At 45.7% G+C, this 22,114-nt stretch overlaps 3 protein-coding genes across 4 annotated transcripts; 1 reads left to right on the top strand and 2 right to left on the bottom strand.

Annotated features, from left to right (window-relative positions):
- Positions 1-148: 148 nt before the first annotated feature.
- strn4 (striatin, calmodulin binding protein 4) lies at positions 149-12,110 on the bottom strand. The gene is made up of 18 exons (XM_011608398.2): positions 11,618-12,110; positions 6,919-7,022; positions 6,751-6,827; positions 6,563-6,641; positions 6,263-6,448; positions 5,776-5,953; positions 5,539-5,695; positions 4,931-5,026; positions 4,545-4,663; positions 4,282-4,457; positions 4,155-4,202; positions 3,938-4,059; positions 3,690-3,857; positions 3,477-3,617; positions 3,306-3,404; positions 3,142-3,228; positions 2,857-3,045; positions 149-2,564 (listed from the first exon to the last, which is right to left on the bottom strand). The coding sequence occupies exons 1-17, from the start codon at positions 11,918-11,920 to the stop codon at positions 2,876-2,878; spliced, it is 2,310 nt and encodes a 769-aa protein (XP_011606700.1). The 5' UTR covers positions 11,921-12,110; the 3' UTR covers positions 149-2,564; positions 2,857-2,875.
- A 337-nt stretch (positions 12,111-12,447) lies between these two features.
- Positions 12,448-15,389, top strand: fkrp (fukutin related protein). 2 transcript variants are annotated; one of them, XM_011608397.2, is made up of 2 exons: positions 12,448-13,046; positions 13,237-15,389. In XM_011608397.2, exon 2 carries the CDS (start codon positions 13,347-13,349, stop codon positions 14,931-14,933), a length of 1,587 nt encoding a protein of 528 aa, XP_011606699.2. In that variant the 5' UTR covers positions 12,448-13,046; positions 13,237-13,346; the 3' UTR covers positions 14,934-15,389. The 2 variants fall into 2 exon arrangements, with proteins under 2 accessions (XP_011606699.2, XP_003968485.2); XM_003968436.3 differs by having other exon boundaries at positions 12,583-13,050.
- Positions 15,390-15,529: 140 nt separating this feature from the next.
- slc1a5 (solute carrier family 1 member 5) lies at positions 15,530-21,750 on the bottom strand. Its single transcript, XM_029843276.1, has 8 exons — positions 21,085-21,750; positions 18,970-19,012; positions 18,811-18,879; positions 18,574-18,740; positions 18,240-18,473; positions 17,975-18,169; positions 17,443-17,577; positions 15,530-17,368 (listed from the first exon to the last, which is right to left on the bottom strand). The coding sequence occupies exons 1-8, from the start codon at positions 21,603-21,605 to the stop codon at positions 17,137-17,139; spliced, it is 1,596 nt and encodes a 531-aa protein (XP_029699136.1). The 5' UTR covers positions 21,606-21,750; the 3' UTR covers positions 15,530-17,136.
- Between the last annotated feature and the right edge of the window lie 364 nt (positions 21,751-22,114).

A 22,114-nucleotide genomic window follows, 5' to 3' on the forward strand; every position in this document is an offset into this window, starting at 1 on the left:
AATGCCTTGAGTATCATGGTTTAAGGTTTGAATGACTTTCGGTAGAAGTGGTCAAAGACTGCACTGTTCCATTAGGGAATGTGTTTAAATTGCAAGAGATATAGTTCTGTATCCCTTGTTGGGCTGTAAAAAGACTACACACACATCATTCTCCTGTACAAAATCTTTTTTTTCCGTTTCATCCTTAATGACATACAACAGGACCCGTAAACAAAAACAGTCATTTGATACAAGCTAGAATGCAGTTCAAAAATAGATAATAAAACAAAAGTAATAAAAGCAGGTCTCTCATCCCTTGTAGATGCAGGAAATTGTTTGAATACAGCTTAATATGATGTACAAAGTATCACACAGTGATAAATTGCTAATAAAAAAATAAAAACAAAGAAATGAGTCCTTTACCTTGGCCTCTGACTGGTAACATTTTTTTTTTACTTTTCTGATTATTTTTACAAGCTATACATTGCCATTATCAATCACAAGCAAGTTCTATGCCTAAGCAAGGAAGAATGATTCACTTATGATACTACAGCATTCTTACATCTTATTAATCATATTCAAAATTTAAAAAAAAAAAAAAAAGCAAAAAATAAAATAAAATTGATGGACACTGACAGCACATAATGGCATCTCTAGTCATCATTTACAAACTGTTTTCTTTTTTTTTCCCTCCCACTGATTTGTCTTGATCCTTGCAGAGAATGAAGAGCAGCCCAGAGTTTAAGGAGTGCGACAGCTCGGCCGTCTGCAGCTCTGGACAGAATGTTCCCAGAAGGTTCCGTCCTTTTAGGATCGACTACAGGTTGTAGAAGAAATACCTGCAAATGGTTATTTCTGCACCCTGTCTGCAACCGCTCGCCGCTCCTTGTGAGGTGTAGTGCAAAGTGAAGCCAAAACAACATTTAAATGAGATAGCAGGGTGTTACAGCTAGCAGCAGTACAGCGCTCGTGCACTTAACGATGTAGTTGTTCGTTTCAGTTGACCCTGTTTTAGTGGAAACATGAAGGCTAACGACGAGGAACTGAAACAGTGTTTTCTTCTACGCTACTTAGTAGTAAGATCTGACCTCTGACCTCCCACCCTGACCCTGTAAGAAGGGAAACACGGCTTAAATCATCCAACACCAAATTTCCGACAAAGTCATTTGAACTTCAGCCCTCTAAAATGAAATGATCCTACACAACAGACATGAGTGAACACTGTTTTGACTTCAGTCGGGTTGAGAACAGCAGAACCAGAATTGAGCAGTTCAAATCAATCTTTCCTGTTTTCCACCTGGGAGCAGCCTCTTCACAAGAGGTCCCTCCCATCATACGGTGTGACCATGCAACTGATGCACGGCAACGGGCCGCGACACACAACCTGAATAAATAAAAAACTACACGTAACACACACGTATCCAACCCTCCCGACATGATCAGAGCTGTTCTCATCTGGTCACCATCAGACCACGCAATTTCTCGCAATTTCACTTTTAAATGTGACCACAATCGAAATGAATCATTGATGAAATGTTGGTATAACTCACGCAGAACTGGTCCCTGATTCTGATGAGGTCTTTCATAGCACCGTGTTTTAACTAGTGCATAAATGCACGCACTCCCTCCTGTACAATAAAAAGCACTAAATGACGGCGGCGTCATTTGCCGAGCGTCACGCACCTCCGCGGCCTTTAGTGTCTATCTTTAGTCGGTTAATGTGGCATGAGAGCATTGGTCCACAGACCGGCGCATCTGGAAAAATAGGCCCGTGACGACGTGGGTTCACCCGCCTCGCGTGGAAAGAGAGGACGATTATTGTTACGCTGACAAAACAGGGACGGATTAAAACGCGCACACACACACGCCATGAGACCGTAAATTTAAAATTAAAGCTTTTTGTTCCAACACTGGTTAGTGGCTGTCTGGCGCTTCACCACGTCACACATCCCTATGTTCAACATCCTCCAACTGAAAATATAAAACACACGCACACACACACACGCTACCCGGAGTCCTTGGAATGTAATACTTTGATTTCCAAGAACGGGAGGTCAGCCGACTGGTGCCAACACTTTCTGGTAAAGGCCACATCAAATCCTGCTGCCTACACATGTATGTCATCCAAACGCAATTAGTTAGTGACTCAAAATATCTGCACGCCGCTGAAAGGACTGGGGTGCGCTATGCAATCCGAGGTTATACTTGGTGAAATGTGAGCAGTGTATCAGCAAGCTCAAGCGCACGAACACACGCGCGGCGCCAAGTTATATTCGGTACACTGAAATTTAAAAAAAAAGGTAGAACAGAGAATTGTAGTGTAGGAAAGTGTTGATTCAAAGACGATTATCTGAAAGCAGAGCCCCCAGGACTAGAAAAGTTATAAAAAAGCAACATGATTAGTATTACAAGAAGTCACTGAGGCGTCAGACCAGTGAGGGAGAGTGGGGGCAGTTGACGTCCCGCAGCGATGACCCAGCCAGTGGGGCGCAGGACAAATGTGTGCAAGTGCATGTGAAAGCTGGGGATGTTTGTCTGGGGTGGTTCTCTTCAGTCTCTTTTGGCCCAGCTTCTTTTGTAGGACTCTAGAAGCAGAAAGTGACAGTAGAGGCAGAGAATTTAAATAAAACCCAAGGCTTTTGAGGTCAATGTCATGTCAGCTCTGGAGGAAAGGAGTCCTCCATTTCATCAGGAAGCCCTGAAGTGTCTCATTAATAAATGTAACGCCACTCTTTCAAGTTGGGCTGCTTTGGAAAGATTTAAAAAATGAATTATCAAAATCAAAAAGCTGAAGTTCTCAGAGTGCAACTCAAGTTTTAGAAACTCTACAGCACATATTTCTGTCGGCATCTCCTCGTGTGGGTTGCAAGTAATCACCAGAATGACGGGAGCAGTGTCAGACAAAGATTTTGGCGAGTGCATCTGCACCAGCACTGGCGATGAAGGGCTGGGACGGGTGGAACGCCACGTCGTGAATGGCCTCGTCGTGTTTCTTCCGGTGGGCTGTGATCTCCTGCACACAGGTCCTGTTATCCAGCATCCACAGGCGCACTGAGCAATCGTGGCCTGCAGGTGGCAGAGTGGGCACAAAAAAAGCTGACTTGAAGCACACTGGGGGGTTTAAATTAGGATCCTAAAGTACAGAGGCTGAGTGCTACTTACTGCCAGAGATGAGGTAAGTGCCTTTAGGGTCGGTGGTGAGACAGGTGACGGCGTCCAGATGAGCCACCATCGAGTGGACAACTTTTCCTGTTTCGATGCGCAACACGAACTTATTTAGCTGCATTCAGTCACCCTGTGCAGATATTTAACCCTGCTGTACACACCTGACTTGTTGTCTAGGAAGCGAATGGTGCGGTTCTCGTGTGCAGTGATGGAGACGGGCTCAGTCGGGTGACTGACCACACGGTTGATCAGCTCGCTGCCTGTAGAGGCAACAGGGAATTCGCTGAACGTCTGATATTATTTGGCTGCCGCAGATTTGGACAGGAACGTACCATCCTTGGTCTGCGTCTCTAGCGCTGTGGCGCTCTGCTCTGTGGTGAGGTCATACAGCACCGTCTCGCCGCCGTCAAAAGACACCACGACCTGATTGGGGTCGGTAGCCACGAAGGCCACCGAAGTGGGCGTGCCGTGCTCTGCGAGAAACAGAAAGTGGTGAAGTGGTAAAAGTTAAACACGCAAACGTGACCCAGTCACAGATGGTCTACCTCTCTCCTTGTTGAAGACAGAAAGGCAGGGCTCCGAGTTCTGCGGGTCCCAGATGCGAACGGTGCCGTCAGCCGAGCAGGAGGCCAGACGGTGGTGAAACGGCGAGTAAGTCAGACCCCACACGCTGTCCTCGTGACCTGCGAGCACGCTGCTCTCGATGCCGGGATCTGGTTGGAGCGACAGACAGGTTAAGTCACGACTGACAGACGACTTTGAAGGCTAAACTGCGGCGGGAGGGACGGCTAACCGTAGTTATCGTAAGGATCCACGTTGAGATCCGGCATCTTCCAACACCTGACGGACCCATCAAGACCTCCACTGTAGCAGGAGTCTCCGTTTTCACCCATCGTCAGTGACAGAACGGCTCCGCTAAAAACCACATGCAGATTTTAATGGGATTTCTCGCCGAGTTGCTGCTTTTTGTGCACCATGAGGACAAAACAACAAAAAGGTGTGCAGCGTACCTGTGTGCTCTAAAAGTGTAAATGGGCTCAACATCCAAAGCAGCATTCCTGAGGAGGGACAGGGATATTTTAAATGCTCTTTGTGGGACTGAAACTTTTCAAGGCTCCCTAAATGATCCCTTCTTACTTCTTAGAGTGCATGGCCTTGTTCAGATTCCAGAGTTTTAGCGTTCCGTCCTCAGAGGCTGTCAGCAACACCGCCTGGCCCGGGTGAAAGGTCAGCGCGCGGATGGCGTCGAAGTGGCTGCGTAGCGTAAAACGGGGGTTCCACGTCTTCTTGAACTCCTCCCTGTTGTCTTGCATCTGATGGGACAAACAAGGTTCACGCATCTGTCAGACTGTGGGATGGAACACATCCTATGCATTATTCCAGAACAGAGGTGTAATTACATCCATGGAGAGGTCGTTGTCATTGGCAACAGTCAGGTCTGCCAGTTCGCCCAGGTTCATATCCCCTCCTCCAACAGCATCCATAATGAAGACTTCAGAGGAGAAACCTAGGGCGCCACCTGCACGTCAGGGAAGGAAACGCAAGAGTTATTGAGGCATCCTGACAAAATACCACACCACCAAAAGAAGCCGAGACCAGTGGAAAAAAATATCCATGACCGTGCGACCTCTCCCGTTTCATTACTCCCACACTGTGTTCCAGAGATTATATTTATAGGCACAGAAACAACTTCACCCCTACGCAGGTTTCATCAGGGAAAACTTAGATGTGATAGCTGGTAAATCTGGGATGCAAGTCTGAATTACAGTCAGTGGAGAAGTCTTACCTTCCCCTGAGCGAGACTGTGCTGATACAGAGGGAGGTTTGGCAGGTTTAGAGGGAAAGTCCGACATCATGCCCTGTAACTTGTTCCTGTGGTTCTCTGAACCCGACAAGGGAGACACAAAACATCCAGTAATGCAGAGATGTAAAGAAGAAAGGGTGAGGCAGGTGACACACAGGGAGGTGACAGACAGGCTTCATTGTTTGGATACAGTACGCTCGGTTTTGGAAAGGCTCTTTGTGGACGGGTAGGAAATCAAAGCAAAGGCACACATGGTAAAGATGATTGGCTATGTAATGTGGACGCTTTGAAAAGAAGGTGGCATGCATGTTGGCAGCGCTGTCACATGACCTTGGGTACACATCACGAGAACATTCACAAGACAGAGATGACGCTACAAAACTGCAGAGATTCACAGAACGACAGCTTGTGAAACAGAACAGAGAGACGGGTGGTTGGGAAAAGACTTTGGTTTTATTCACAGAAGGAGACACAATGAGAAGTAACAGATAAGGTGAGCAGAGGGGAAAGCAAAAAAAAACAAAAAACAGATACACTTGTGGCAGTGATTCTAGCAAGGGCTTATGGGTGTCACTATGGCAACAGCGTACCTAGCTCCCGTCCATCCCCTGAGATCCGGGCCTCTCCCGCCCCCTCCCCATCCTCCCCCGAGCCTAGGAAGTCAAACTCTCCGAGGGCGTCCTCGGAGTCGTCTTCGTCTTCCTCGTCTTCGGGGTCCAGGTCTGTGGTCATGGGTTCTGAAGCCATCTGCAAACAAAGCGCGGAATCTGGCATCAGCTAACCCAGCCGCTGGACGCGAGCGCGGCTTAGATTAAACTCTCCCCGACCTTTACACGAGACTTCTTGTTTTTACGCGGTCCGTCAATGCAGTCGGTGGCCATGCCCTGGAAGTCGTCTTCTTCGTCGCTGTCGTCTTCATCGTCATCCTCACAGCCGTGCAGAAAGGGGATCTTATCGAGCACCGAGCCCCCCAGACGCTCTTTGGTGCTCTCCTTACCCGCGTTCCTACAAATGCAATGCAATGTTATGTGGAATTATTATAAATGTGAACACGCAGCGATCGGTCGGTGGAGGTTTGATAACCCGGATACCCTGTATGCGTAAACAAAGATATTTCTGCCGGCGTGTTTGAATATAGCCGAGCACACAGAGTGTGCAGAGTGCTCTGTTGGCTGTGCATGAGTGGAAAAAACACAAATACCCGAGGCTGCAAAAGAGAGAGATATTTACACTATGATAACAAAAGACTTTTTCATCTCGATAGATGAAAAGCTCCCTGAGCTGCAGCGCACACCGATACGTCACCAGCCTCACCTCTTGATTTGCTCCTCTATCTGTCTCACTAACAAAGACTCTCCGCCTGCGTGGGGCTCGGGCTCTTGACACGTTTCTGCGGGTGGTGGGCCGTTGGACTCGGGGCTACTCCTTCCAAGCAGGGACCTGACGCGTTTGGAACGCATGTCCAGGATGGTGTCTGAATAACCGACTTCCTCCAGATATCTACAGCGGCAAAAAATAAAATGCTCAGAAATGTAAATTTAGAAAGGGATTGATTCACTCTGACAACCCGCAGAGCATAAAAAAAGAAGAAGCCGATGGCCAAGGGGGTCTTACTTGCGTAATAGCTGGCGTCCCTCCTTCCAGGACATCTGATTGGCTGGTTCGGAGTCTGGCTCGGCTGGTCCATTGGGAACTACAGTAAAACAGATTTATTGATAACAGTGCAACAGAAAACAAACTAAATATGTGTTGTATTGAGGAACGCGGCCGCCAACGTTCCTCAATACAGTGTTTGAATTTACTTTGGTCCGACTCGGCCTCTGTCTTTTTGTCTCCGGGACTCTGGTCACTTCCTGTCTTGAGCTTCTGGTGCTTGGCCCTGCAACCACGGAAACGACCACAAGAGGGCAGGATGTCAAAGGAACAGAAGAGCGAGGCAGCGAACTGGGTACCAGAGGAGGCGATCTTACCTCTCCTGTTTGAGGGCATATTCTAGCATTTTGATCCGCCTGACTAGGTCCTGTTTCATACTCTCCTGGCCTTTCCTCTCACCCTGCAGGAACGCCACTTGAGCCTGCAAACACACACAGAAGGCTAAGGAACCCAAGTAGAGCAATTATGGGATGATGACGAGCCGCCATAGCACAACAGTCACAACATAAAGGCCAGAATAAGAGCAGGGTTGTGAAAACTTGGTTCATATTTTTAACTTCTCAGTGAAGTAATAACGCAGGCTGGTCGAATTCAAAAACCCTCTTTGAAAGGCACATCCTTCCTTTGTGTGCTTCCTCTCTACATTTCCAGCAGTTTCCTTCCTCACTTTGCTGATGAAATGACTCTACCTCAAAGAGAGATGCTCATTGCTTATTAGTCCTTGCAATTACATTTGTTTTGTACGGGGGAAAAAAGTGTTAACGGGGGCGAAATCACAGGTTTTACATCAGGTTATATTCAGACAGCCAGATTTTTGTACCAATTCATTTTTTTTGCATCTCAAAAAACATGGCTGAAGGGACAGAAAAAAAATTATCACACGTGTTTTTAACATATAAAGTTACACCGTAATTCAACCACCAGTTTGTTTCTGGATAGTGTAGATTAAAAACAATCTTTAAAGGTGTAATTGTGGGAACAATGTTTCTCTCTCTTCTCTTCTCGCTCATTTTCTTTCTGGGCTGAAAGGTACTGGAGCATTAATGCTGATTGTTTTCCAGTCCATTTCTCCTCTGCGAATCCCAGTCTGTGTCTGGGAGTCTGCTCCCACACACATACGCCTATACGTCAAACTAGCACAGTCTAAAAACGCTACCTCACGGGGCAGGCGCTTGAACTATGAGAGAAGAGTCACTCATCCAGGAACAAGCTAGGATGGCTAGGATCACAAATATGATGAGGCTTGCTGTGCTGAATACACCTGATTAATTAAATGCTTTTGTTAGCGATTATCTGAGATAAACTGGAAGCAGATAGCAGGCTTGAGCTGCCAGCGTGCATTATACATAAAACCTAATTTGCTTTACACATGTCAATAGGAGGAGCAGTAGCTCAAATAGTAAAATATAACATATTAACTGTTGTTGTGACTGACACTGCATCTATTTAACAAGCAAGCAGATTTGTAAACCGAAATAAAAGTTCTAACCCTTGTTAAAACCTACTATCAGCAGCAGAGAACAGCTGATTTTATGGCAACAGAACACTATTTGTTTCTCTTGTTCTCATATTCATATATTATAAAGTTATTTGATTGTGGTGTTGGGAGCTGATGTAACATTTTCTCAATTAAAAAGGAAACAAACCATCCACAATTAACACCAGACAACACTGGTTTAATTAGAGTGAGAAATGCAAATGTATTCCAAATACATTCCTCTCAAGATGCCGACTCATTAGCATCACTGGTGATATTCAGCCCTGCTGCGGCTCCATTTCTATGTAAAAACTCAATGTGTTGGCAGGTAGAGACGTAGCTGTCACTGGCTGATGCATAACCGAGCCGGTGTTTATGAATTCTTAAAGATACAATCAAAGTGGTTTATTCGTTTCCTCCTCATCATTCTTCAGGGGTGGGGCACAGATTTCTCCATCTATTCATGTACGGACGAGCTATAACCTGCTCAAACACGCAGATGATATCACATCCTTGTGCTACAGTGTAACACCGTGTCAATACTTCAAAATCCATCTAATTCTATTGCGCCGCTTTGTTAGCAGAGAACAAAACGTGTTTACACACCTCTAAAGGCTAAAATATAAAGCCCCTAATAGCCATTATGTAACACAAGATTATATGATAGATATGCAATTGTCATTAAACAGGAGAAATTTTAAAAATCTGTATGAATAGAACCCCTAACGATTAATATTATGGTTTAGTTAGCAACAAGCTACACTCACTGAGACACTGCACAGTGTTCCCGGTCTGACTCAGACTGGAATATGTCTGATGGACTATGTCTCTATTTTACAGATAAGAAAGAGAGGGCCAGCTGCAGTGCTCCATTAAGAGGTGCCCCCCCCCACCCCAAAGAATATCACAAGAACAGCCAAAATGGAAGAGTGGGACCAAAAATCATTAGAATATTTCTATTATCATCAAGTGAAATCGAAATTTCCTTCTGCGAGGTAAAAAAATGTAAGTTTATGGTGTCGTTCTACAACAAAAATACTGAGGCTATTTTACCAGTTAGGCTGGTAAATTATGAAAACAAGAAGCATGGGTGCGTCTGATCACAGCCTACCGCTCCCAGCCAACCGCTCCCGACCTCTTTGAGCCTGATGGAGAACGGACACGTTTGGACTGTTCTGTCAGCAGCTCGACGTTTGCTGAAGCATGTATAAGACGAAGGAAAATACACCCGAACACATGACAACATTAGCAGCACTATTTGTTAGATGGAATCTTGGATGGCATTTTAAAAACCATCGTAAACACACACAACAACAATAAGGCAGTGCACATGGATGCCACATTTATGGGGATGCATTAATCAGAGCAGGGTAACCAGGGACCACATACTGTACAAGGATGATGTCACGCAGCTCAACGGTGGCCTAGTCTGTCCGACTGTGGATTACCAAACCTGAAATATTTGAAAATGAGTATAAACCAGTTGGAGATGTGGGTAAAGTCTGCCTCTTAATCATGTTACTGACCTGGCTGTGTATCTTCTACACACTCTGTTTTATTCAAATCTGATGAAGATCTGGCAAAAGATGACTTAACTCCTTTGGTCGTGTTTAGACACACTCCAGGAGCAGTTAGGTTTTGTTTGGTTTTTAACAGACTTGGAACTAGTTTAATATGTGTAAGAGCAGGAGGAATAAAGCATGGGACATATTGTGTCTTGTCCACTGGTTGCACTAAGACGTCCCACCTATGCTGGCCCTGTCACTGTGGACATACAACCACAGGTGTCCTTTCATGCTGACATGGAGACAGCACATGTTTCACAGGGTACACACACACACACACACACAATTCCCCATTGTCTGGCACAGCGTCGTAACATTTTAGCATTAATTTCTGTGAAGCTTTTCGTGCAACCTTCTGACTCACCTTATGGAGGTGATAAAGGCGTAAACTGCCTCGCGTGGGAGAGGTGAGAGCAGGAAATAGCTGCCAACTTTGTTGGACAAGACCAGGAGGAGGACATGCTGACTGGCACGTCGAGAGCCCTGCGAGCAAGCTGGCAACAAAAGCCAGGGCTCTGTGTGGCCCGTGGGTGTGAAAATGTAAGCTAGGTCATTTTTTTCCCAGCCTGACAATCCACTGATCCTTACTTTCACTAAGCACAGGCCGCAGCGCTAATTGTAACCATGAAACTAGATCGTGTCAAACGAAGCACACATGCAAGGCTTCCATAGCGAGGGCTAATGGCATATCGGACGCTGCGGTGCCCTGCTTCTGACTTCCGCTCCCGCTCTTCCCCACATACGACAATAAGCGGGAGGCACGGCGCGTTTGTTGTTGTTCATCCATATTTTATCAGGCTCCTATTTATAACTACATAGGTTTGAGTACTGCAGGAAAAGTGGCGAGCTGGTGTGAAGCTTGTAAACGGTCCACTGTAGTTCAACATAGATGGACCAGAACGTGTAGGAAAGGAGGGAAAACCTGTGAATTTAGGAATGAAATGATTGACTCTTAACTTCAAAAAAGAATTCAAATGTGTTTGTGTCGCAGTGCAACCTCTTATTTAGGTTCTTCTCTGAAGAAATGCAATTATTGGAGGAAGTGGGACTGTCTCAAAGGCATTCCTACAACAGAGCCAGACTTTTCAGGAAGTCAAATGAATGACCTTTAAAAACACACGCCTGCGCCTCCAACACAAAACACTGATTTATACGCTTGCTTGGATATGGGACAGAAATAAATAGCTCAAAATCGACCACAGCGTTCCAGAGACGAGCCGGCCATGTTTTCCCACCACATCCCTGACTCATCAGACTCTGTGACAGGTCACAACATTTCAGTAATTCCCAAATTCCACTCCGATGCTTACAAACATGCATCCAGTAACGCTACACAAGAAAAACTAGCCTTAGATGTAAAAATTGCTTCTGGTTTGACCACGTCTGTCGGGATTATTTTAACATTAGGAAAGTAGTGGAAGAGGTTTGGTAAGAGTCCCATACGGCAGGCATTGCTGCTAAATAGAATGATGTCAAAAGGAGATCACGCTTGTCTGCACGGTTGTTGTTTTTTAAAGAACTGCATTGCAACCACGGATCATTTCGATGTATTTCCGAGAACATGAAAATTCTACTACAGCAATGTCTGACATTTATATTCCCACTGGTGTCAAATAGTGGCTGCAAGGTAGCCACACCTAATCCTTGTTTACCTATTTCTTTGTAGGTTAACTTCTTTACTTATAGAATGTCCCCTATATCCCCGCGTGTGTACATTTGATCTCAGTTTAGCCTGTTTGCATGAGCATTTGAGGGGCAAAATACCTGTTCTGAGTCAGTGCCGACGGGTCATGATAGAACCTGGTCAAAGGAACGTGATGGAATAATGTTAGCCCCGTTAGCACCGTGTCACCCAGATTTTTTTTTACGGCCAGGGTGTTGCAAAGCTACGCTGAAGCAGCTTCGGTGGTAACCACTCCAGTCTTTATTCAATGGTAACGGTGGAAAACCAGACTAGAATGTGGTCAGATTTACCCTGAGTTCGTCTCTCTCCGCCTCCCAGCGGTATTTCTCGGCCTGGAAGCGTCCCCACTCGTACTGGATGAAGTGCAGGATCCCAGGAAGCGTCATGCCCGAGTCCCCGTCTTGAAGTTCCCGAGTGTGGGACGTTCCGGGCATGGCCCCTGCTGCCGCTGCTGCTGCCATCGGTCCGGTCGCGGTAGCTGATGTCGCCTGGCCCGGTGCTGCTTTGGGCCCGTTAGCGTTGCGCCCCGCTCCGCTGTTACCGCCGCCTCCGGGGTTCGTATTCGGTCCTCCGCCGGATCTGTCCGCCTCCATTTTAGTCGTTTAACCTTTCGCCAGGATAGTGAGGTGGAAACCCGCGATAAGCGAAGGATAATAACCAAAAAGTAGCCCGTGCCCTCCTTTCAATACCGCAGCACTTCAATCCCAGCGACCCTCTTTTCTTCTTTTTCTTACACGATTGGAGCAAAACCCCTATTCAGCTGGTAAAACACTTTACTTCCGCTTTCAAGCTTTCAAGATAAAACGCGGTCTAATGACATCTTTGTGCCGTCGCGGCTTGTTTATAGACTAATAATTTAGGTTACCTACTAAAATTTACATTGATGCGCTCAACGAGGATCGTTATAATTAAAATTAGTACGTGCACGTCACAGTTTTGTTACCCCAAATACGATTTTTTTTCGTTTGCCTCTTATTCTTTACGCCAACGGAAGTGTAATCTTCTCTTGTGTTTGCCTTTAAAGTACAAACTGTGGGTGGCAAATAGAGCGTCGTGTTTTCTGTAATACATATTACCTGTGTCAATAAAAGACTTCATTTCCTGCCATATAATGAGCAAGGCTCCTTGAATCCATCGAAGTTGCGATCTTTTTCAATATTTTGCTTCCGGTTTGACGGCTAATGTTTTTTAGGTAGTGTTTTGCGACGAACATCAATGGCGCTAAAATTTACGGAGGACCCTGAGCATATGTAAAAGTTACTACCGCTGTAAATATGTAAGTCCTAACTACTATATTCAGGTATGAATTTAATCTCAACAAACCAGACGCTGGATCTTTTATTCTGAAGGACCCAAAGCCGGAAGCTATTTACAACAGAGTACAGTGTCAGCATGTTAGCCAAATGGTACATTTGTGTTGTTGGTTTTCGTGGTCAGTTGTGTTGCAAAGCATTATTGCGCGGGCTGGTATTTTTGAATTTAAATATGCGTAGATGAAGACTGAATATTAAGTCCTGCCTCAAAAAAAAGCGCGGCTCACAACGCAGATGGTTTGTTTTCGTGCGCTTGCTGCAGCGCTACAACAGCTGTCCCGAATGGGGCATGAAAGCAGTACAATGCATGCTTAATTATTTTTGTTAAAGATCCTTTTAACGCACAGTGTGTTGAAATGCACGCTACGATGTGATGGGCGACGATCAAAAGCTGACACATCCAAATGTCGGTGAGTTTGTGTGTTTGCATTGATTTATGTTGCAGCTAACTATTGTCTGTGCCTGATAGGAAGCCTTTTTAAAGATAAGACTGCCTCTAGATTTGATGTTAGGTTTTCTGTATTGAAATCGCCTCTTAAAGACCTAATATGCACCCGTTATTAATGCAGCAAAAATCCTGTGATCTCTCTGTGCAGGTCCCGTATAGGTCCTGTTCCCCTGCAGCATCACCGATGGGAACATAAAACCCATCCCTTTTCAACGACAAAGTCTCCCAAGAGCCACAGGAAAGTACCATTTAGCTGCCATGCGGATCAGTCTCTGCCAGGGCCTGTTAACCGGTGCCATCGTCCTTAACCTTCTCATTCTCTACTACGTGTCCCGGGCCCAGCAGCAGATGATGGAGAAGAGGAAAGAACTAGGCAGGGGCACACGGAGGGCTGCACTTCCAGTTCCAGGTCTGGGAGTATTTATTGGAGCTGGAGGTGGTCCTGGACTGGCTGGAGTCGAGGGACATAATCGTGGGCCACGCGTAACTGTTGTCCTCCGGGAATTTGAAAACTTTGAGAATTACGTCAGGGACGTGGCGAATTCCTTCCTGCACCAAAGACCAGAGCTTCCCTTCCTTGCCGTGGCTGACACCACTCCGTATCCTCCACTGGTGCTGCCAGATGGTGCAAGGCTTCTTGTTCTCTCTCCTGCCCCGGACCAACCACCCCAAGCTCACAGGCCCGAGTTCCACATCCAGACAGAATTTGTGCTTTTGGTGCCTGACGGTGTGGAGCTGGAACAACCTCGTTCTATAGAGAGGCTGATTAAGGAATTAGAAGGTGAGGGTGGAGGGCCTGTGAGAGTAGTTGCAGCGCCCGTGTGGGCCCGATCTTCAGTGCAGTGTCTCCACCTACGGGTGAACCTAAAGGAGTGGACAGCCACTTATTCCCCAGCTGCATCTGGAAGTAGTGGAAGTGTGTGTACGGCCTTACAAGGGGACGCAGTTATCCTCATACGCACCGAAGACCTTTTTAATCTCTCAGTTCCTCTGGGACGGCCCCTGTTCTCCTCACTGTTTGTCCAGACATCTTTGAGAGGGTGGAAGGTCAAGCTCCTGGAGAGTCCTTGTTTCGCTGCAGTCCACCGGCCTCTTTTCAGCTCCGCTCATAACCAGTGGAAAGCTGACATGTGCCTAAAGGACACCACGGGGAAGCTCATGAAAAGCTTTGGTCTTAAGCGCCTCCTGCTACCTGATGGGAAGGAACAGTGGTACGGGTGCAGCAAAGAGACACCTCGCTGCTTTGGTACTGTGCAGGATGACACTCCTGATTACTTGTATCTTGACCGCTGGACACCTCCCTGCTGTTTGCGAGCTCTCAGAGAAACCACCAAGTATGTCATCAACATCCTAGAAACTTCAGGTGTGCGCTACTGGCTAGAAGGTGGGACTCTGTTGGGTGCCGTCCGCCATCAGGACGTCATCCCATGGGATTACGATGTCGACCTAGGTATTTACTTGGAGGACATACCGAACTGTGATCACTTGAAGAACCTGGACTCAGGCTCCCTTGTGGATGCTAACGGCTATGTGTGGGAACGGGCAGTGGAAGGAGACTTCTACAGAGTCCAGTACAGCGAAGCCAACCACCTGCACGTGGACCTGTGGCCGTTCTATCCACGGAACGGGGTCATGACCAAAGACACATGGACGGAGCACAAACAAGACGTGGAATTCCCTGAGCACTTCCTACAGCCACTAGTGCCCCTGTCCTTTGCTGGCATGACAGCTTATGGACCCAACAACCCCAGAGCGTTCTTGGAGCTCAAGTTTGGAGAGGGCGTTGTTGAGAACCCCCAGTATCCCAACCCTGTAAAGAAGAGGCTGGATCGAAGCAAACTGTAGAAGAAATGTGCAAAATTAATTAGTGGCATGCTGTGTTTTAGAACAAATTGTGCCAGCTGTTAATTTTTTTAAGGAAATGTATAACTTCACATCAAGTGTATTCAACACAACTATTGAGCCAATGGTTGGTTTTCTGTTTATCAAAGCAGAATATTTTCATATAAGCTGCAGCGTTCGTGATGAGTGGTCACAATTATTTAAAAATAAATGTGGAATGCACGTGTGGTGAATGAGAAATGCCGGTCATTTATCCTGTCTGTGGTGGAATGTACATTACAAATGTGTATTAATGTGTTACTACTGAACAACAATCAGATTATTTCATATACAAGCAATGTTTTCTAAGAAGTTGCACATAGAATCCATTGCCCATGTGTGTATTGATGTGTTACTTGTGTGTAAATATTGCCTCTCATTTAACTTCATGAGAAGTTTGAATAAAGTTTTTGTCACGAAGTTTTTTTGTTCTAGCAAAGTTCTAAGTGGACACTAGGTGGCGCAGCAGTTCTTCATCGCCCATAAATGGGTTTTAAAGGGGAAGATGACGGACTTGTCAGCCTCTCGTCTGCATCACAGAAAGTTGAACACGGGGTCGGTTTAGTTTTTCAAAAAAAGCTTTATTTCAAAAAAAAAATACAGTAAATAACAAACTGCAGAATTTCCTTTGCAGCCTCGCTAACAAAAAAACACACTGTCATCAAGAAAACAAACAGAACTGGGAGTTTGGAACCTGAACCTGAGGCACTCCAGGCTATGAACAGTACGTAGTAGAGATTGATAAAGTATTGTTTATACATTTTGTATTTAACATGCACTGTTAAAATATTGCCACCATTTGGTAAAGCTTTAAGTAGTTATGACTTCACGTTTGTGTGTTGTTGATGAAAATACATCACTACAGACTTATCCATGGAATGTCTATTCATCAATTGTACACTGCAAAACTAAAAAACACCCATCTGACAACACTTCCTACATGTATGTGTAGATCCTCTCTCATAAAGTATTAAGAGTAATATGACACTAAAAAGAATTGACAACCATTTTAAAAAACCAGCAAGAACAGTCACTAAAATGATAAATAACAGTATTCTTTGTATTGTCTAGGAAAATATATGACATTTGTGTAATATGTGCTCCCACCGTCACATCGTCCAGCTTAGATTATTTAAATCAAACAACATAGATACAAGTAAAAAATAACTATTGTGGAGTTACAGGGTCTTAGACGGATTAATGCTATGAACAGTAAGTGGAACAGCGTCACGTTTTCAAAAAGTGAGGTCATTTGGTGTAGTATAATCATCCCATAATGGAGAGAAAAGGTAACAGTCTTAAAGCCTTTGTAAAACCTGAGTTGATGTGTGTCCTCTGACACCACGACAGCAGCAGAAGCTAAAGCTCTACTGTCAGAATATATCATTCTGAAGGATAAAATGCTGTGAAGAGGTTTGTCATGATAGAGGTATTAGAGCAGAATAACAACAGAATGATTGGAAAATGATTTTAACCCCCAAAAAAGGGAATAAATAAATTGTACTTGCATCTTTACAGCCATTTCCATACAGAAATGACCGAAATAGTTAAAACGCCGATTGATTGATACTCTTTAAAACTATAACTATGTACAAAGATATTTTTCCTCCCCAGAATATATGGTTGTTTTCCTAAAATGATATTTTAAAAGTAACAGAAACATTCTGAAAACACGAATTATGGGAGCTCAGTACGTTATAAATCTTTGGCTTGCTATTAGAGAAGATGCAGCAAACTGTTGTCACGGCAACTTAAAGTCAGAATTTTTTATGTCACTCTTAGAGTTTAGGTGATAGCAGGAAAGTTGGTTACATGATTAATATTCCACTTTCCCAGAATGAATAATTACTTTGAAGTATTTCTAAATTTGAAATGTGCTTTGTGCAACCTGGCAAAAGAAATAAAATTCTATACAACTAATGCTCCTTTCAAAGAGTAAAGCAATCTGTGCTTATCATAGATCTGTAGTTTCCTCATTGTTTTGCATCGGCCCAGAAGACGACTGAGATCTTGGTCTTGAATTGTTTTTGCATTCTATTAACGGATAAATATTTTTTTCTATGTTCCTGTCTTCATGCCAGGGGCAGAAAAGTGGGGCTCAAATGTCAGCTGTCAGTTGTCGTGAGAGTCACGTCTGCATAGAAGATCTTTGACAGCAGCAGCTCTATCACATGGCCGACTCGGACAGGTCCACCTTTGCATCATCCGCACCGCTCCGGTCTCTCAAACCCCGTTTTTCTATGAGCGGCGAGCATTCAGGGACAGGTAAGGAATGGTCCGATTTGACGTCTCTCAGTTCGGATGCTCGCTCTTTTTCAGCCGTGCGGTCCACAAAGAACTGCAGGAGGCCGGCCCCAAAGGCGTCTCCCTCTACATTCAGCACCGTGCAGGTGCGGTCACTGAAGAGAGGATGATTTTTACATTAAAAACTGAGCACATTCTGAAATCCTTCAGACAGATTTTCTTTACTTACACAAGCCAGTCAACAGCCAGGACGAGAGAAATGTCGTTGGTGGGCAGGCCCACCGCCTCCAGGATGATGGCGAGAGTCAGAATCCCACCAGCTGGTATCCCCGCTGCTCCAACGCTGGACGCTGTGGCCGTCACACTGACAGGGAAGAATCAAAGTTAGTAAAACTCTTACAACTTTTTACAACAAATGTTGCATCTTTTATCAAAGCGGGCACTGTGCTGCATGGTCCATTAACGTGCTGTCCAGACAGCCTACAGGCCCTCACTCTCTCAATAAGAAAAAAAAAATTGTTTTCACACTCAAGAGGACAACTTGTTAATTGATATACTGTACATATACGAGAGAACAGTAAACAATTTGTTGTTATTGCTCCTGTTGTTGTGACAGAAGGTTTATTTTTATTTTTTGCTAAACTTACTGCTACCTTAGCATGAGATGTTTAGCAACTGTTACTGTTCAGACATAAATGTGAACAGTCTAATGTATAATGTCACTGGACTGGTGCCAGGCAGGTAAATGGGTGGGGACTCACAGGATAGTGATGATCTGGATGAAGTTGAGAGGAAAGTCGTTGAGCTGAGCGATAAAAACTGTAGCCACACACTGGAAAAGAGCCGCGCCGTCCATGTTGACCGTCGCCCCGATGGGCAGGATGAAGCGGCTGATTTGCTTGGAGACACCGTTCTTTTCCTCCACGCACTTCATCATCAAGGGGAGCGTGGCAGAGCTGAGAAATAATGAGCAGGGCGTGAGTCAGGGTATCCATCACAGCCGAGAACAAACAAGCGTTGGGTTACCTGGAGCTTGTTCCAAACGCGGTTGCGAGAGCCGTGAATATTCCCCAGAGGAAGGTGTACGGGTTCTTCCTCGTAATAACGAAATAAATGGCAGGCAGCACCAGTAAACCATGGATGGCATGACCAATGATGCAGCAGGCTATGTATTTTCCCAGACTGGCAAAGAGCGCACCCACATTTTCCATCTCCACGATCTTGCCAGCAACTAGGAACATGATACCGAGAGGTGCATACCTGCAAACAAACAGAAGGGATGTGGGTTTATTAAGGCTCTGAATGAAAGGACGTGGTGCCGTGTTTCTAACTGACCCACAGATATGGAGGCCGCTCTTACCACATGATCCAGGACACCAACACCATGGTGGCTTCATTGAAGCTGTTGAAGAACTTGATGAGTATTTCACCATCCTCCCCCAGCTTCCGTAAAGCTATACCAAACACGATGGCAAACACGACCAGGCCCAGAATGTTCATGCCGTCTTGGTCTGTTCCGACCGGGACCTTCCAGATTTGTCCGTCAGTAACCACAAATATACACTCCTTTATGTTCTGGATGCTTTTGAATGCTCACCTTCTCCTGTGTGATGTTGAAGCTCCCATCAGTGGCATTCCTGAGAATCGTCTTGTAGCTAGTTGCATACTGGACGGAGAAATGGACGCAAACATTTAGCAAAACTACTGAAAATATTAAAATAATACCCTTTTAACTGAAATGAGACACAATACTCACTGACTGAAAGGCAGCAGACACCAGGTTTGATGGGAAAACGTTTCTGTAGGCCAGCGAGAAGGAAAAGAATTACCATACATCCACTTCCAGGAACAATCAATAACATGTGGAGGGTTGTTATCAATTTATCTCTTGTAAAACCAATCTAGATCAAAGTTATGTGGAAGAGCACATCTAATTGGCTTTAAACACCACACATAAAATGAGCTAAAGGGAGCACATGGTTGATGTCACATGGTTGATCACATGAGATTAGTTGAGAGAGTTCAACTAATAATCTTCCCTCATTCCATCGACAAACACGCATATAGAATAACTCCAGTTATCTGCACCAATGTGCCGTTTTGTTCAAAATCAGAATATGAACTGTCCAAACTACCCCGACCTACTGAGCCCTTCCATTAGACACGGCGTGGATCTAGTTTCATGTGATGCCCCGGCGGCGCTGCGGGCCGCATTCATCCAGATCTGGTGCCTGCGGTCCAAAATAATACTCGTCTTTGGAGTTTGATATTTGGTTATCCTGACAGAGTCGGCCAAGCTCAACAAAACTCGTGCACGTGTGCAACGTCAGAGTGACAGTGATGTTCTGGGCGTGGAGATAATAGACTGGAAAAAGAATAGATGCAACGCGTCCAGATATTTACAAGCCTGAATCATCAATGAAATGCAAGCAAACCCAGAGCGTACGTAATCCAGCACCGGTCCGGCTTGCTTTCACGGGTGATGTGGCAAAAAATAAACATACAATAAACAGAAGATGGAACTATGACAAAGCTCAACAAGGATTTACTGAACCGCCTCCTGTCCGAGTAAGATTCCTATCATTTTTTTTCTTCAAATAGCGCGTCATCGCTGAACAATGAAAGGGCCACTTTCACACCCTAATGAGCAGCCCTTCAGTGGAATAAAAACATCACGCTGACTTTGTTGTCAAAACTAACTGGGACACCAGCCGAGAGGCCTCGGTCTAATAATGGGCTCATGGCCACAACGTGTGTGAGCGCGGCACTGGCTCCAGTCCTGCACGAATTAATCCCCCCCTCTCGTATTTTGTTTGCTCATCAAGCCTTTGTGTTTATAGCTTTTAGAAACTGTTATGTAACATATCAGAGAGAAGCCCCAGAAAATTCCATCTATGGAGTAGGTTGATATACATGTGTCTGTGTGTGTCTGTGTTTGATTCCAGTTTCCAAGCAATGTTAACAGGGCTGGATCCAACTGCTGCTGGCAGAGGAACAAAGTGGGCTGAGGTTTAACCCCCACGTATTAATAATGCACAATTACGCAACTATTCAGAGTTGAACCAATGAATCCCAAACTTTGGGAGCACTGCTCTGCACATACCTGCAGATCACACAAATGCTAACGGTGTAATAACAGCATAGTTAGCAGTGTAGCGGCTGGCAAAAATCAGCGACAACAGAACGAGCTGCCACATGTGCGCAAAGTGCTCAAAGCAGAGCGGGAAACCGGGAAACCGGGAAACCAGGAAATGCGTGCGACCAAAACTCGGTAGGCTGCGTCTCGGAAACCAAAACTCGTCTCGGAAGGATGTCATGCCTCCCAACCAAAACTCCCTTCCCACCACTTCTCAAAGTACACGAAACTTCCACCTCTGTATACTTCCTCAGGGGACCACGTTTGGCTTCCCTGGTGCGCTGTTGCACGGCGGAAGTACTGCGCACAAGCTTCCTTTGTACCATAAGCACGTTGGAAGGGTCCATGCGCCCCCCTAAATTACTCTCTCTCCCCAAGCTGCCCACAACGGGGCAGTTGTTACGCAATACGTGTCTTCGCACGGGAACCCGAGGCGCGCCGAATTCACAAACATTTCAACATTAGTGAGCAGCGGAAGTGGAGACAAACGCAATATATATACACTGAAGTCTATGCACGATCCTTGACGGTGGTGCTCGGAAGTGGCGCCAGGCTGAGCTGATGCAACCGGTCGTGGTGGTTACAGCACGCGTAAACGTATAGGACATAATCGGCCTTAGTTTCCGTGAGGGGCTGGCGGGGCTGGATGGAAAATCTTGTGTCAACTGATTTGTGTAAAGAATAAAACTGCCGGTATGTGTACGTTTCAAGCAGCTCGTCAGAGCTGCGACTCACCTGATCAGATCTAAAAACGAGTCGATCACTTCTTTGGGAGCAGGGACGTCGTCATCCAGGCCTTCCACCTTGGGGGTGCTCAGTGACCCCGACCCCGGGGCTAATATGTAGGCCATCACAACTCCGATGGAGGACGCGATTAAGGTGGTCACCAGAAAGAAGAGCATGGCCCAGCCACCAAGTTTGCCCAGGGCTTTAGGGTCGAGGCTGGCGGAGCCGGAGACGAGGCTGCACACCACCAGAGGAATGATGATCATCTTCAGCAGGCGGATCAGCAGCTCACCCGGGAAGCCGATGTAGATGACCTGGGTTCTGGTGAGCGACACGTTGCGGACGCCGAGTCCGATGAAGACCCCGACGATGACTCCGGCCACAGTCAGAATCACCAGCAGGTTGGACATCACGACCCTCTTGACCCGGCGAGACAGCGGCTCCGGTGCGCTCTTTGGGCTGCTCAGTCCATTAGGAAGAGGGTCTCCGTTGGATCCCGTCACTGCCTCCATGTCGATCTTCTCGGCCATTGTGCAGCTTTAAAAGTTACTAAAGATCTACCCTGAAAAAGTATTTAAAAAGCAAAACGACAGTGAAAACGGATGTTACCTATCAGCAGCTACCATGACGCGCCGGCTCTCCTCTGCTACTGCTGCATAATCCTGTTTATCTAGCTCCCACGGCGGTGACGTAGGCAAATTGGGCGTGGTCAGGGCTGTACGTTTATTTTGAACTTTACGTTGCCGCATCGGCTTATATGCGTAAAGCATTGATTAGGATTAGGATTGAAGGTCCTGTTCATAAAATATGTTTAAATACAGCATTCCTAGTCTAACTCTTTTGCCTATATCACACATTTTCTTTCAGTCAATCCCTGAACATGGAGTTGAGGATTATAAAAGGCTGTACAGAAATAAACGAGCCGGACGCTTTAGTTCCTTGATGTTTTCTTTTTAAGATTAAGATTAAGATGTACTTTATTCATCCCCGTAGGGAAATTCAATTGGAGTAGCAACCTATACAAAGTATAGAAACAGAA

This window comes from Takifugu rubripes, chromosome 11 (assembly GCF_901000725.2).
Source record: "Takifugu rubripes chromosome 11, fTakRub1.2, whole genome shotgun sequence".
Taxonomy (NCBI): domain Eukaryota; kingdom Metazoa; phylum Chordata; class Actinopteri; order Tetraodontiformes; family Tetraodontidae; genus Takifugu; species Takifugu rubripes.